Source organism: Pan paniscus, chromosome 10 (assembly GCF_029289425.2).
Source record: "Pan paniscus chromosome 10, NHGRI_mPanPan1-v2.0_pri, whole genome shotgun sequence".
Classification (NCBI taxonomy): domain Eukaryota; kingdom Metazoa; phylum Chordata; class Mammalia; order Primates; family Hominidae; genus Pan; species Pan paniscus.
The window spans coordinates 14,552,613-14,566,584 of NC_073259.2; the positions used below are offsets into that span (position 1 = coordinate 14,552,613).

The 13,972-nt window shown below is 42.5% G+C and overlaps 1 protein-coding gene and 1 pseudogene across 1 annotated transcript; one reads left to right on the top strand and one right to left on the bottom strand.

The window, feature by feature from the left end:
- Positions 1-1,534: 1,534 nt before the first annotated feature.
- On the bottom strand, positions 1,535-4,708 carry LOC100978929 (heterogeneous nuclear ribonucleoprotein A1-like). Its single transcript, XM_063608888.1, has 2 exons — positions 4,416-4,708; positions 1,535-3,821 (listed from the first exon to the last, which is right to left on the bottom strand). The coding sequence occupies exons 1-2, from the start codon at positions 4,706-4,708 to the stop codon at positions 3,131-3,133; spliced, it is 984 nt and encodes a 327-aa protein (XP_063464958.1). The 3' UTR covers positions 1,535-3,130.
- A 3,544-nt stretch (positions 4,709-8,252) lies between these two features.
- LOC100980662 (voltage-dependent anion-selective channel protein 2-like) lies at positions 8,253-13,055 on the top strand (annotated as a pseudogene).
- Positions 13,056-13,972: the final 917 nt, after the last annotated feature.

Below are 13,972 nucleotides of genomic sequence, written 5' to 3' on the forward strand. Positions count from 1 at the left end.
CCCCACTGTAATTTTATAGTAAGTCTATAAGTAAGAATATAGGGTAGTATAGTTCTCCAACTTTGTTTTTCTTTTTAAAAATTGTTTTATCTGTTCTTGGTCCTGAGGGTTTTACTACAGATTTTAGATAAATGTTCTTTTCATACATTTTGCGTATGTGTGAATATAATGGGGGAAATCACTGAGTTAATGGCAATATGCATTTTAAATTTTATAAGATAGCTTTAAATGGCCCCACCAATTTAAACTCTCCAGCGATGTATAAATTTGGGTGCCTATTTCTTTATACCCTCACAAGGCAGAGATAAGGTGAACCCCAGGCTCTTCATGATTATGATGACTTCACCCCTGGTTCCATTTTTGAAGGATAATGAGGGGTTTTTACTTAGAAGGAGGTCTTTCATATTCTTCACACTGGAACATCTACAATACACATCTTTCCCTTGCTAGTAATGCTCTCACAGGGCAAAGTTTTGGTGATAGTAAAGTCTTTATTTCTATATTAGCACTGAGAAGGGAAAGGAAATAAAGAGGAGGGAAGAAAACTGGTGGCACAGAGGAAAGAGCATAAAAATGATGTGGTAAAAGCTAAAGAAGAAGTGGTTTTCAAGGGGGAGGGAGCACTTACTAGAACAAAATGCCAAAGAGTTGTAAAGTAACATAATGAGAGGAGAGTATTCAATGGAAATGGCAATATGAAGGTCATGTTTATCATTCTTCACTGGTGTGGTGGTGACAGGTGAAATTTCAGCAGGCTGATAATACAAGGTAAGGAAGTGGAAACAATGAGTTTAGATGGTTTGAAGTTTGGTTAAGACAGGAAGGAAAGAGATAATATCTAAGTAGAGTCGTATGTCGGGTCAATAGATCTTAAAATACAGATAGAAGACAGTAACACATTTTGTAACTTGAGGTAACAAAATTATGTTGAAAGGGAGAGATTAAAAATGCATGTGGGTGTGGCTGGGTACAGTGGTTCATGCCTGTAATCTCAGCACTTTGGGAGGCCGAGGCAGGCAGATCACTTGAGGCCAGGAGTTTGAGATCAGTCTGGCCAACATGGTGAAACCCCGTCTCTACTAAAAATACAAAAATTAGCTGAGCACGTTAGCACATGCCTGTAGTCCCAGCTACTCAGGAGAGTGAGGCACGAGAATCACTTGAACCCAGGAGGTGGGGTTTGCAGTGAGCCGAGATCGTGCAATTGCACTCCAGCCTGGATGACAGAGTGAGACTTCATCTCAAAAAAACCCCAAAAAATATGCATGTGAGAGAGGATGCTTTATAGACCAAGATTCTTGAGTCAGCGGATGAATATGAAGCTGACTGGACAACTGGAAGAAGTAACCTTGGGTAGAAAGAGTGCCCCTTCCCCATGGAAGAAGGAAAGATGGGTAAGGATTCTGATGGGTTTATTACAAGTGATAGGGAAGTAAACTGTTCTTGCCTGGTGAACTTCATTTTCTCAGTGAAATCAAAGACAAGGTCATATACTAAGAAGGAGAGAGGAAATAATAGGTTTGGGGGTCTATGGACAGCAGAATTTTTGAATAATCACAAAGGGGAAAGAGAGGCATCTGCCTAGAGACACGACATTGCTGGGCAGCCCTGCGAGCTTGGGTGAGGCAGGGGGCTGAACATTTTCAGTGATTTCAATCTGTACTATTGCACGATTTTTGGCAGCAGCCCACATGGGATTTGTCATAATAACAGAGAAATCAAATAGCAAGAAGGATGGAGGGAGAGGATGTTACAGAATGGTTTCAGGGGAAGAGAAAAGGTGTCAGAAAAGAGAAGTAGCCGGAAGTAGGCAAGAAACCCAAATAATAGGGTCCCTGAAGTGAGGGACATGTATAGGAAAAGATTTGGGAATAATAGTGTAGGAGATGAAATAAAACACCACAGTGAACATTTTTGCACATGTATTCTGTTTTCTCACGTTTTGAAAGCATGAGCCAAAAACGTATGCCAAAACAAAAATGTTAATAGATACCACTGGATTACTTTCCAAAAAGACTGAAGCAGTTTTACTCCCACTGGCAATGGATGAGGGTAGTCCTAGGTCCTTCTCAGCTCCATGTGTTCTCAATGTTTTAAATTCTGGCTAATTATTATTATTACTATTTTTGTGGGGGAAGAGGGATGTTATAGCTTTGTCATCATTTGTGCTTTGCACACTATTAGTGGCTTTGAGCATCTTCTCAAGTAAGTTAGTTATTTGTATTTCTTCTGAGTTACATGTTTATATCCTTTGGCTATTCACTCTATCAGGGTTTTTTTCTTTTTTCTTTTTTTGTCTTTTTTCTTATCAATATCTAGGCACTCTTTGAGGCACATGCCACCTGCTTATTTGTCAGTCATATGTGTTGCAAATATTTTATATTATTTGTTTTCTTAAAACATTATGGAGTGTTTTTTTCCTTCTATTCATACATTTTAAGTTTTAAAAAAATCGTGTGTGTGTCTGTGTATTTTAGAGACAGGTGCTCACTTTTTTGCCCAGGCTGGAGTACAGTGATGTAATCATGGCTCACTGTAGCCTCGACCTCTTGTGCTCAAGTGATGCTCCTGCCTCAACCTCCTGAGTAGCTGGGACCACAGGTGTGCATCACTGTGGCTGGCTTTTTTTTTTTAATTGACAAATAAAAATTGTATATATTACAACGTACAACATGTTGTTTTGAAATATATATATATACATTGTGGAATGGGTAAATAAGCTAATTAACATATGCATTACTTCACACATTTGTGTGTGTGAGGTGAGAACACTTAAAATCTATTTTCTTTTTCTTTTTTAAAAGAGACGTTTATTCAGCCTTACGATCAGACTATTCATTTAGCAATCAACAGCATGGGTGCAAAAAAAAAAAAAGTCTACATTAAAACCCTTTGTTGGAATGCTTTATACTTTCCACAGAACAGAAACCAAAATAACCTGTTATACAATTAGTCACAAACACAGTCCTCAAGTTTTTTGCCCATGCACATGAGTATTTGCGTAAAACATGTCTTCTTTGTAGCAGCTAGGCCTTGCCACCACTGTGCTTGGCTGAGTTCACAAATCTGTTGCCTGTAGCTTCCCTGCCACTTCTCTGGCTCTCTTCTCCTGCTAAGCTTTGTTTCCTAATTAAAATCTTCTGCCACTGCCATAGCTGCTGCTGCTACTAGAACCACCATAGGCACCTTGGTTTCGTGGTTTGGCAAAGCATTGGCCTCCACCACCACAGGGGCCAGAGCTTCTGACTCCAAAGATTCCTCCCTTCATGGGTCCAAAATTTGAAAACTGATTGTTGTAATTGCCAAAATTCATTGTAGCTTCCACCACCTCCAAAATTGCTTCCATCATTACCAAATCCATTATAGCCATCCCCATTGCCACCATATCCACCACAACCACAGCTGCCACCAAAGCCACCATGACTATGAAGTTTTCTCCACTACCAAAGTTGTCACTCCCACCAAAACCACCTCCATGACCACTACCAAAGTTTCCAGAACCACTTCGACCTCTTTGGCTAGATGAAGCGCTAGCTGTCTCTTGCTTTGACAGTGCTTTCCTAACTTCACAGTTGTGGTCATTCACAGTATGGTATTTCTGAATGACAGTCTTATCCACGGAGTCATGGTTGTCAAAGGTTACAAAGGCAAAGTCCCTTTTCTTGCCACTGCCTTGGTCAGTCTTGATTTCAATCACTTCAATTTTTCCAAACTGTTCAAAATTATCTCTTAGGTGATGATCTTCAGTGTCGTCGTCTTCTTTTTTTTTTTTTTTCTGAGACAGAGTCTGGCTCTTGTCACCTAGGCTGGAGTGCAATGGCGTGATCTCGGCTCACTGCAACCTCTGCTTCCTGGATTCAAGCGATTCTTCTGCTTCAGCCTCCCAAGTAGCTGGGATTACAGGCGTGTGCCACCAGGCCTGGCTAATTTTTGTGTTTTTATAGAGACAGGTTTCACCATGTTGGCCAGGCTGGTCTCAAACTTCTGACCTCAGGTGATCCACCTGCCTAGGCCTCCCAAAGTGCTGGGATTACAGGTGTGAGCCACCATGCCAGGCCTTTTTTTTTTTTTTTTTTTTTTGAGACTTAGTCTCACTCTGTCACCCAGACTGGAGTGCAGTGGCACGATCTCTGCTCACTGCAACCTCCGCCTCCCAGGTTCAAGTGATTCTGCTGCCTCAGCCTCCCGAGTAGCTAGGACTACAGGCACGCACCACCACGCCCTGCTAATTTTTGTATTTTTAGTAGAGACGGGATTTCACCATTTTGTCCAGGATGGTTTCGATCTCTTGACCTCGTGATCCACCCGCCTTGGCCCCCCAAAGTGCTGGGATTACAGGCCTGAGCCACTGCACCCGGCCTCGGTGTCTTCTTTAATGCCATCAACAAACATATTTTTCACAGTTAAGTGGGCACCTGGTCTTTGAGAATCTTCTCTTGAGAAAGCTCTCTTTGGTTCCACAAATCTTCCATCCACTTGTGTGGCCTTGCATTCGTGGCCGCATCCACCTCCTCCATAGTGGCATATGTGACAAACCCAAAGTCCCTGCAACCTTGGTGTTTGGGTCTCTCATTACGGCACAGTCCGTGAGCGTTCCCCATTGCTCACAATGGCTCTTCAGGCTCTCATTGGTTGTTTCAAAGCTCAACCCTCCAATGAAGAGCTTCCTCCGCTGGTCAGGCTCTTTAGGAGACTCAGACTTAGACATGACGGCAGAGAGAAGAGAGACTTTAATGATGCTTCCTTGGTGGTGTCCAAGGGCAGAAAGGCAAAATCTATTTTCTTAGCAATTTTCAAGAATACAATACATTGTGTGTGTTTTTTAAAATTTTTTATTTATTTATTTATTTTTAGTTGGAGTTTCATTCTTGTTGCCCAGACTGGAGTGCAATGGTGCAAGCTCGGCTCACTGCAACCTCTGCCTCCTGGATTCAAGTGATTCTCCTGCTTCAGCCTCCCAAGTAGCTGGGATTACAGGCGTGTGCCACCAGGCCTGGCTAATTTTTGTATTTTTAGTAGAGACAGGGTTTCACCATGTTGGCCAGGCTGGTCTCGAACTCCTAACCTCAAGTGATCCATCTGCCTTGGCCTCCCAAAGTGCTGGGATCCACGGCCCCTGGCCTGAATACACTGTTATTAACTACAGTCACCTTGTTGCACACTAGACCTCTTGAACTTACTCCTCCTCTCCAACTGAAATTTTGTATATTTTGACAAGTATCTCCCCAATCCCCCCTCCTCATTTTAAGTTTTAATAAAGTCAAAACTGTCATTTTTTCCTCCTTATTGTGGATTTTGGTATTCCACCTAGAATTGCCTGCTTGGGATTTTACTTGCATTTTCCCAAAATTTTTTTCTAGTAAGTCTGTATTTTTAATTAATTTATTTATTTATTTGAGACAGTCTCACTCTGTTGCCCAGGCTGGAGCGCAATGGCATGATCTCGGCTCACTGCAACCTCTGCCTCCTGGATACGAGCGATTCTCATGCCTCGGCCTCCCGAGTAGCTGGGATTACAGGCACATGCCACCACACCCTAATTTTTGTATTTTTAGCAGAGACAGGGTTTCGCCATATTGGCCAGGCTGATCTTGAACTCCTGACCTAAGGTGATCCACCTGCCTTGGCCTCCCAATGTGCTGAGATTACAGGTGTGAGCCACTGTGCCCGGCCCTCTCTTAAGCTGGCTTTAATTATTATTTGGTTTCACATTTTGATCTTTAATTAATTTTTGCAGTTGTGATAACTAACTTGGAAGAGAGAAGACAGACTGAGTTCTGGGCAAAGTCTTGGATCATTGAGAGGGAAGGAAAAGGTTTGAAGATGAAAGTGATGAGAACGGGTAGTGGATGGGGTGGGCAGGTGGCACGTGCCTCAAAGAAGCTATTTTTTGGGTATTGTTTTTATTGTGATAAAGTGTACATAATATAAAGTTTATCACTTTAACCATTTTCAAGTGTATAATTCAGTGACATTAATTATATTCACCATGTTGTGCAGCCATTATCACTATCCATTAAAGGAACCATTTTTTTTTTTTCTTTTTGACATGGAGTCTCGCACTGTTGCCCGGGCTTGAGTGCAATGGCGAGATCTTGGCTCACTGCAATCTCTACCTCCCGGATTCACATGATTCTCCTGCCTCAGCCTCCCAAGTAGCTGAGATTACAGCAGCCCACCACCACACCTGGCTAATTTTTTGTATTTTTAGTAGAGACGGGGTTTCACTATGCTGGCCAGACTGGTCTCGAACTCCTAACCTTGTGATCTGCCCGCCTCGGCCTCCCAAAGTGCTGGGATTACAGGCATGAGCCACTGTGCCCAGCCTAAAGGAACTATTTTTACATGATAAAAAACAATGGTATGGAGTCAGCAAGGAAAACCACAATAACAAAAATGCTGACTTTCCTCTCTTCCACTACTTCCACTCTCCTTGCAACTTAGTAGCCTCATTTTGAGAGGACATAATTTTAAGAAACAGTTGGCTTGTAGTTAAGGCAAAGAGGAGTGGGGATGTTCTGTGTAAAGGTTGATAAGATAGGGTAACCTGTTTTCAATGTAACAGGGATTGCAGTGAGCACACCAGATAGCATCTCCCGGCAGGGGGTAGTGAGAGAATGGTCAAATTGTGGAGGCCTAGCTTGCAATGGCATGAGACTGTGGGCAGAAATTAATTTTAACATTTTAGAATTAATTTTTGTTGGGGATTTCCCTGCAGGGCTGCTGCACGTGGTGAGGGCTCAACCCCTCAGGCACTCCTGTGAGGCCCCTGGTCACCCAGGGGCACCTTTAGGCTGGGAGGGGCAAAAGCCCTTTCTCTTCAGAGCTGAAAAACTCAGTCTCTCATTTAGCTTTGAAAACAACAGTTCAGTTCCTCAGAATCAAGATAAATTTTAGGAGAAAAAGCAATAGAGAATTCCCTTTAGAATGCATCTCTGAATTAGAATTAGGATCCTTAAACAACAATTTCCTAGGAGAAAACCAGCTCAGAATAAATCATGGACTGTCAACCAAAGGGAGGTCTGGGGCTCAGGAGGACTTACCCGTTCCACCGGGGGAGAAGCTTGAACTCAGTGGGACTTCAACGGGCCGCTTCTGGTAACTTAGCTCCGGTTTCGGGCAACTCTTTCAGGGTCCTGAGTCTTCTCTGAGGCCTCATGTATTTGGGCACCAAAATATTGTCAACAAAAAGAGTCAAACTCTATAAAATATTTGAAGATTTATTCTGAGCTAAATATGAGTGACCATGGCCCACGACGCAGCCCTCAGGAGGTCCTGGGAACATGTGCCCAAGGTGGTCAGGGCACAGCTTAGTTTTATATATTTCAGGGAGTCATGAGACATCAATCAAACACACTTAAGAAATACGTTGGTTTCGCTCAGAAAGGTGGGACAACTCAAAGCAAGGGCTTCAAGGCTAAAGGTAAATTTAAATCTTTTCTGGCTGACAATTGGTTGAGTTTGTCTGACCCGTATTAATTTCCTAGTGCTGCCCTGACAAAGTACCATAAACTTGGTGGCTAAAGCCAGCGGAAATGTATGGTCTGACAGTTCTGGAGGCCCAAAGTCAAGGTGTTGGCAGGGGTGGTTCCTTCTGGGGGAGAATCTACTCAGTCCACTAATTTAAATACTAATCTCTAGTGGAAACACCTGAACAGACACACGCAGAAGTAATACTTAACCAGATATATGGATATTTCATGGCCCTGTTAAGCTGACACATAAAATTAATCATCACAGAAGCTCACCTATGATTAATTGATTTTTTTGAGGGTGCAAAAAGCTACTCAGTGATGAGTATAATAAAATATTAGAAAGAGTTTTTTTGGTTGACTCAGAATTTTGGCTAAAATCTAAAGCTGAGAACAATAGGTGTTAAGAAATCCTATATTCCAAAGAGAGTTCTTAGCATACCCTACAGGACTTTCCAAACTGGTCTAAGGACAATTACCAACAGCCCATATCAGGAAAAGATAGAGACTGATTGAAACCACCTTTGTGAAATTATGACAGTAAGAGAAAACTGACATAGTTGACTCCATTTTGCTTCTAAGCTACAAGATGTCTTCGGTGATTCCTCAGTGTAGGCCAAACTAACTTCGGGAGGCACTTAATTTATACTTTAACCTTAAAGCAAAGATGATAATAGCCCTCTCCTAAAACTAAACCACCTCTGTAAAACTAATGAAAGGCCACAGGTTAGGATTATGAGAGGGGCCTGAATTCTGCTAAAATGTAGGCAAAGTGAAACGATAACCAGCCATTGTTCTGGAGGTCACAAGATTTGTAACTTCCCCAATTACTCCTGTAGATGACATCAACTGTTATAGAACCCAAGATTGGCCTTTTGAGATTTTTTTCAGACTGTTACGTTTCTCATGACCAGCTGACTCGGGCCAGACCTGCAACTCATGAGTCAATCAGTCCTGTAGCCCTACCCAGAGGCCAACTCAGTGCATGAAGACTATTTTCCACACTCCTATGATTTTACCCCAATCAATCAATATTCCCCATTCTCTAGCCCTCTGACCACCAACTATCCTTTAAAACCCCCAAAACTTTGAGCCTTCAGGGAGACTGATTTGAGTGATATTTCTGGTTCTACTACATGAGTTAGCCTCCTGTCAATCAAACTCTTTCTTTACTGCTATGCCGCAGTCTCAGTGAATTGATTTTGCCTGTGCAGAGGGCAGGAAGAAACTGCCGGTGATTACATGATTGCAGAGACAAATTCCTTGAAAGAATTTGTGAATCAAAAGATTGCTGGGGTCTGGGTATAGTGGCTTACATTTGTAACCACAGCACTTTGGGAGGCCAAGGAGGGAAGATCGCTTGAGCTTAGGAGTTCAAGACTGGCCTGGGGAACGTAGAAAGTCATCATCTCTAATAAAAATAAAAAAATAAAAGAATTAGCTGGGCAAGGTGGTTTATATCTGTAGTCCCAGCTACTAGGGAGGCTGAGGTGAGAGGATCACTTGAGCCTGGGTGATAGAGGCTACAATGGGCTACAGTCATACCACTGCACTCCAGCTAGGGTGACAGAATGAGACTCTTTTAAAAAAAAGGGGGGATTACTGGGGTATTTCCCCTCCCACCCTGATTCCAAGTGAGAGGGGAAACGAGGGCACTTTGGGGAAATTGGGCACTGCTTGCTGAAGGCAGACAGAGTTACTCCTTGGCTCTATGCTTGCTCAGCTATGGGAGCTTGTAAATTTGAGACAGCATGGAGAACAAAAAAGTGTTTGGAAGAACCTGACCTATGTCCCTTACTGAAGAGGACAAAGACACTTTTGTGTGACTATTGTTTAGAGAGGCCCAGTGGTGAGAAGTTAGCAGAAGTTGCTCCTGATGACAGGGTAAGGTGGGGTGGCTTCAAGGCTCAGCTTCACTATTTGGTGAGTGGGTATATGAACTCCCCTCATCCCAGAAGTAGCAGATGTGGGTTTGCGTCCTCTACAAAGGGCTTTATCCAAGAGGACTCCCTATCGGTGGGAGATCCTACAAGAAAGAAGCCGTGTTGGATGCTTCACTAGAAGTTGAGAGCTAAGGTAAAGTCACAGGAGGCCTCCCAGAGAGCATCTCACCTGTATCAGGGAATGATGCAGTGCAGAAATTCCTCAGGGATGTATCTCTGTGTAGGATCTCCTAAAAATCCATCGAAGAACCCCATGAGAGACAATTGGTATTTGTGTATTGTATCAGTCAGGTTTCAACCACAGAAGCAGAACCAGTAGAAGAGATACATACAGTCATGCACAGCATAATGATGTTTCGGTTAACAATGGATCACACATATGCCGTAATTATATCCATAAGATTATAGCGAAGCTGAAAAATTCCTAGTGACATCCTATCTCTAGGGACATCATAGCTGTCATAACATCACAGCACAACACATTACTCATTACTCACGTGTTCGTGGTGATGCTGGTGTAAATGAACCTACTTCACTGCCAGTCATGTAAAAACCATAGCACATACGGTTATGTATGATACATAATACCTGATGATAATATGTGCCTCTGTTATTGATTTATGTACTTAATATACCATACTTTTTTTTTTTTCTTTTGAGATGGAGTTTCACTCTTGTCACCCAGGCTGGGGTGCAATGGTGTGATCTCGGCTCACCGCAACCTCCGCCTCCCGGGTTCCAGCGATTCTTCCGCCACAGCCTCCCGAGTAGCTGGGATTTACAGGCATGCGCCACCACGCCCGGCTAATTTTTTCTATTTTTAGTAGAGACGGGTTTCATCATGTTGGCCAGGCTGGTCTCAAACTCCTGACCACAGGTGATCCGCCTGCCTCGGCCTCCCAAAGTGTTGGGATTACAGGCGTGAGGCACCGTACCTGGCCATTATACTTTTTACTGTTATTTTAGAGTACATTCTTTATACTTATCCATTAAAAAATTTGTTAATTGTAAAACGGTCTTGGGCAGGCCCTTCAGGAGGTTTTCCAGAACAAGGCATTGTTATCACAGGAGAGGACAGCTTCATGCATGTTACTGCCCCTGAAGAACTCCCAGTGGGACAAGATGAGGAAGTAGAACAGTGATATTGATGATCCTGACCCTGTGTAGGCCTTGGCTAATGTATGTGTTTGTGTCTTAGTTTTTAACAAAGCTATTTAAAAAGTAAAAAAAAAATTAAATAGAAAAAAACATATAATAAGGATATAAAGAAAGAAAATATTTTTGTATAGCTGTACAATACATTTGTGTGGTAAGCTGTGCGTTCATACAAAAAAGTGAAGTAGTTTGGAGATTTCTCAAAGAACTTAAGACAGAACTACCTTGGAACCAACCCAAATGTCCATCGATGATAGACTGGATAAAGAAAATGTGGCACATATACACCATGGAATACTATACAGCCATAAAAAAGGATGAGTTCATGTCCTTTGCAGGGACATGGATGAAGCTGGAAACCATCATTCTCAGCAAACCATCACAATAACAGAAAACCAAACACCACATGTTCTCACTCATAAGTGGGAGTCGAACAATGAGAACACATGGACACAGGGAGGGGAACATCACACACCAGGGCCTGTCAGGGGGTAGGGAGCTAGGGGGAGGGATAGCATTAGCAGAAATACCTAATGCAGGTGACGGGTTGATGGGTGCAGCAAACAACCATGGCACGTGTATACCTATGTAACAAAACTGCACGTTCTGCACATGTACTCCAGAACTTAAAGTAAAAAAAAAAAAAAAAAAAAAGACAGAACTACCATTCAACTCAGCAATCTCATCACTGAGTATATACCCAAAGGAATATAAATTGTTCTACCAAAAAGGCACATGCACGTGCATGTTCCTTGCAGCACTATTCACAATGGCAGAGACATGGAATCAACCTAGATGCCCATCAACAGTGGACTGGATAAAGAAAATGTGGTACATCTACACCATGAAATACTACACAGCCATAAAAAATAAAATCATGTTCTTTGCAGCAACATGGATGGAGCTGGAGGCCATTATCCTAAGTGAACCAATGTAGGAACAGACAACCAAATACCACATGTTCTCACTTATAAGTAGGAGGTAAACATTTAGTATGCAGGGAGGCAGAGTGGAACAAAAGACACTGAGGGCTACTTGAGAGTGGAGGTTGGGAGAGAGTGAGGATGGAAAAACTGTCTATTGGGTACTGTGCTCATACCTGGGTAACGAAATCATTTGTACACCCAACCCAGTGACATGCAATTTACCCATGTAACAAACCTGCACATGTACCCACTGAACCTAAAATAAAAGTTAACACAAAAAGGAAAAAGTTTATTAAGTAAAAAAATTAGAAGAAGCTAAGGTTAATTTATTATTGAAGAAAGAGATTTCACTTCACGGCAGCTGCGGCCTGACTGTGAGGCGGCTGACCAGCCTCAGCTGAGAGTGGAGTGGTGGCCGTGGCCCTCCTTAGGAGATCACCAGACCACCTCTTACTGTGGCCTTACCATGGCGACCTATGGGCAGACCTGCATGTGGCCAGTGTGGATTTCTTCATCATATGTTAACCTTGGCAAAGCTGCCAGAGATATTTTTAACAAAGGATTTGGTTTGGGGTTGGTAAAACTGGATGTGAGAACAAAGTCACGCAGTGCTGTGGGATTTTCAACATCTGGTTCATTTAATGCAGACACTGGAAAAGCTTTTGAAGTCTTGGAGACCAAATATAAACGGTGTGAGTATGGTGTGACTTTCCCAGAAAAATGAGACACTGATAATACTCTGGGAACAGAAATCACAATTGGACCAGCTTTGTCAAGGTTTGAAACTAATATTTGATACTACCTTCTTAGCAATCACAGGAAACAAAAGTGGTAAAATCAAGTCCTCTTGCAAGAGGGACTGCATAAACCTTGCTTGTGATGTTAATTTTGATTTTGCTGGACCTGCAATCTATGCTTCAGCTGTCTTTGGTTACGAGGGCTGGCTTGCTGCGTACCAGATGACCGCTGACAGTGCCAAGTCAAAGCTGACAAGGAATAACTGCAGTGGGCTACCGGATGGGGGACTTTGAGCTTCACACTAATAACAATAATGGGGCAGAATTTGGAGGCTCAGTTTATCAGAAGGTATGTGACAATCTTGACACTTCAGTAAACCTTGCTCGGACATCAAGTGCCAACTGCACTCATTTCGTCTTGCCGCTAAATATCAGTTGCATTTCACTGCTTCTATTTTTGCAAAAGTCAACAACTCTAGTTTAATTGGAGTGGAAGGAAAGAGACTTCATTTACACTCAGACTCTGAGCCTGCTGTGAAGCTTGCACTTTCTGCTCTGCTAGATAAAAAGCGCATTAATGGAGGAGGCCAAAGACTTGGGTTTGTCCTGGAGTTGGAGACTTAATCCAGCTGAAAGAAATGGCAATGGATATCAGAAGATTTGGCTTTAATATATTTTCATTGTGATCAGCAGGCTCTTCCCACAAAGAAGGTGATCAAAACAAAGGCTCTAAACAAGAGCTATATTTTAAATATTTAAACAGCTACTCGTTAGCTGGTTTCTAGTTGAATTGGTTATGTATCTAGTTACCAGTATGCTGCAACCATGCAGTCACCTACACATTATTTAAGTATATTTAACTGTTAAATGCACTACCCACCAATCATGAAATAAACTTTATGAAAAAAATTTTTTTAAATGAATTTACTATAGCTTGAGTATACAGTGTGTATAAAGTCTACAGCAATGTACAATAATGTCCTAGGCTTTCACATTCACTCACCACTCACTGACTCACCCAGAGCAACTTCCAGTCCTACAAACCCCATTCGTGGTAAGAGCCCTATCCAGGTGTACCATTTTTAATGTTTTATACTGTTTTTTGATGGTACCTTTTCTATGTTTAGATACATTTAGATACACAAATATGTGCCATTTTGTTACAATTGCCTACAGTAACATGCAGTCCAGGTTTGTAGCCTAGGAGCAATTGGCTACACCATATAGGCCAGGTGTGTGGTAGGCTCTTCCATCTAGGTTTGTGTAAATACAATCTATGACCTTTGCACAAAAACAAAGTTGCTTAGGGTTACATTTATCAGAACATATCCCTGTAATTCAGTGATACCTGTGTTAAAAGATGTACTGCAGTGGCTCATGCTTGTAATCCCAGTGCTTTGGGAGGCCAAGACAGGAGGATTGCTTGAGGCCAGGACTTTGAGACCAGCCTGGGCAGCATAGTGGGAACCCCCAATCCTTACAAAAAATAAAAAATTGGCTGGGTGTGGTGATGCTTGCCTATAGTCCTACCTATTCAGGAGGCTGAGGCTGGAGACTTCGCTTGAGCTCAGGAGTTCAAGATGGCAATAAGCTGTGATTGTGCCACAGCACTCCAGCCTGGGCAACTGAGCAAGACCCTGCAAGGAATTGGCTCATGGCTAGGCAATTCCAAAATCCATAAGGCAGGCTGCCAGGAAGGGCAGGCTGGGACTCTCTAGCAGAAGCCGAAGCTGCTGAAG

Excerpts from the sequence above, each read along its gene's own strand:
- LOC100978929 (XM_063608888.1), bottom strand. The coding sequence starts at position 4,708 with ATGTCTAAGTCTGAGTCTCCTAAAGAGCCTGACCAGCGGAGGAAGCTC. Across the intron at positions 3,822-4,415 it reads AGAAGATTCTCAAAGACCAG|GCCATTGCACTCCAGCCTAG; the intron begins GTGCCCACTTAA and ends AGCCGAGATCAC.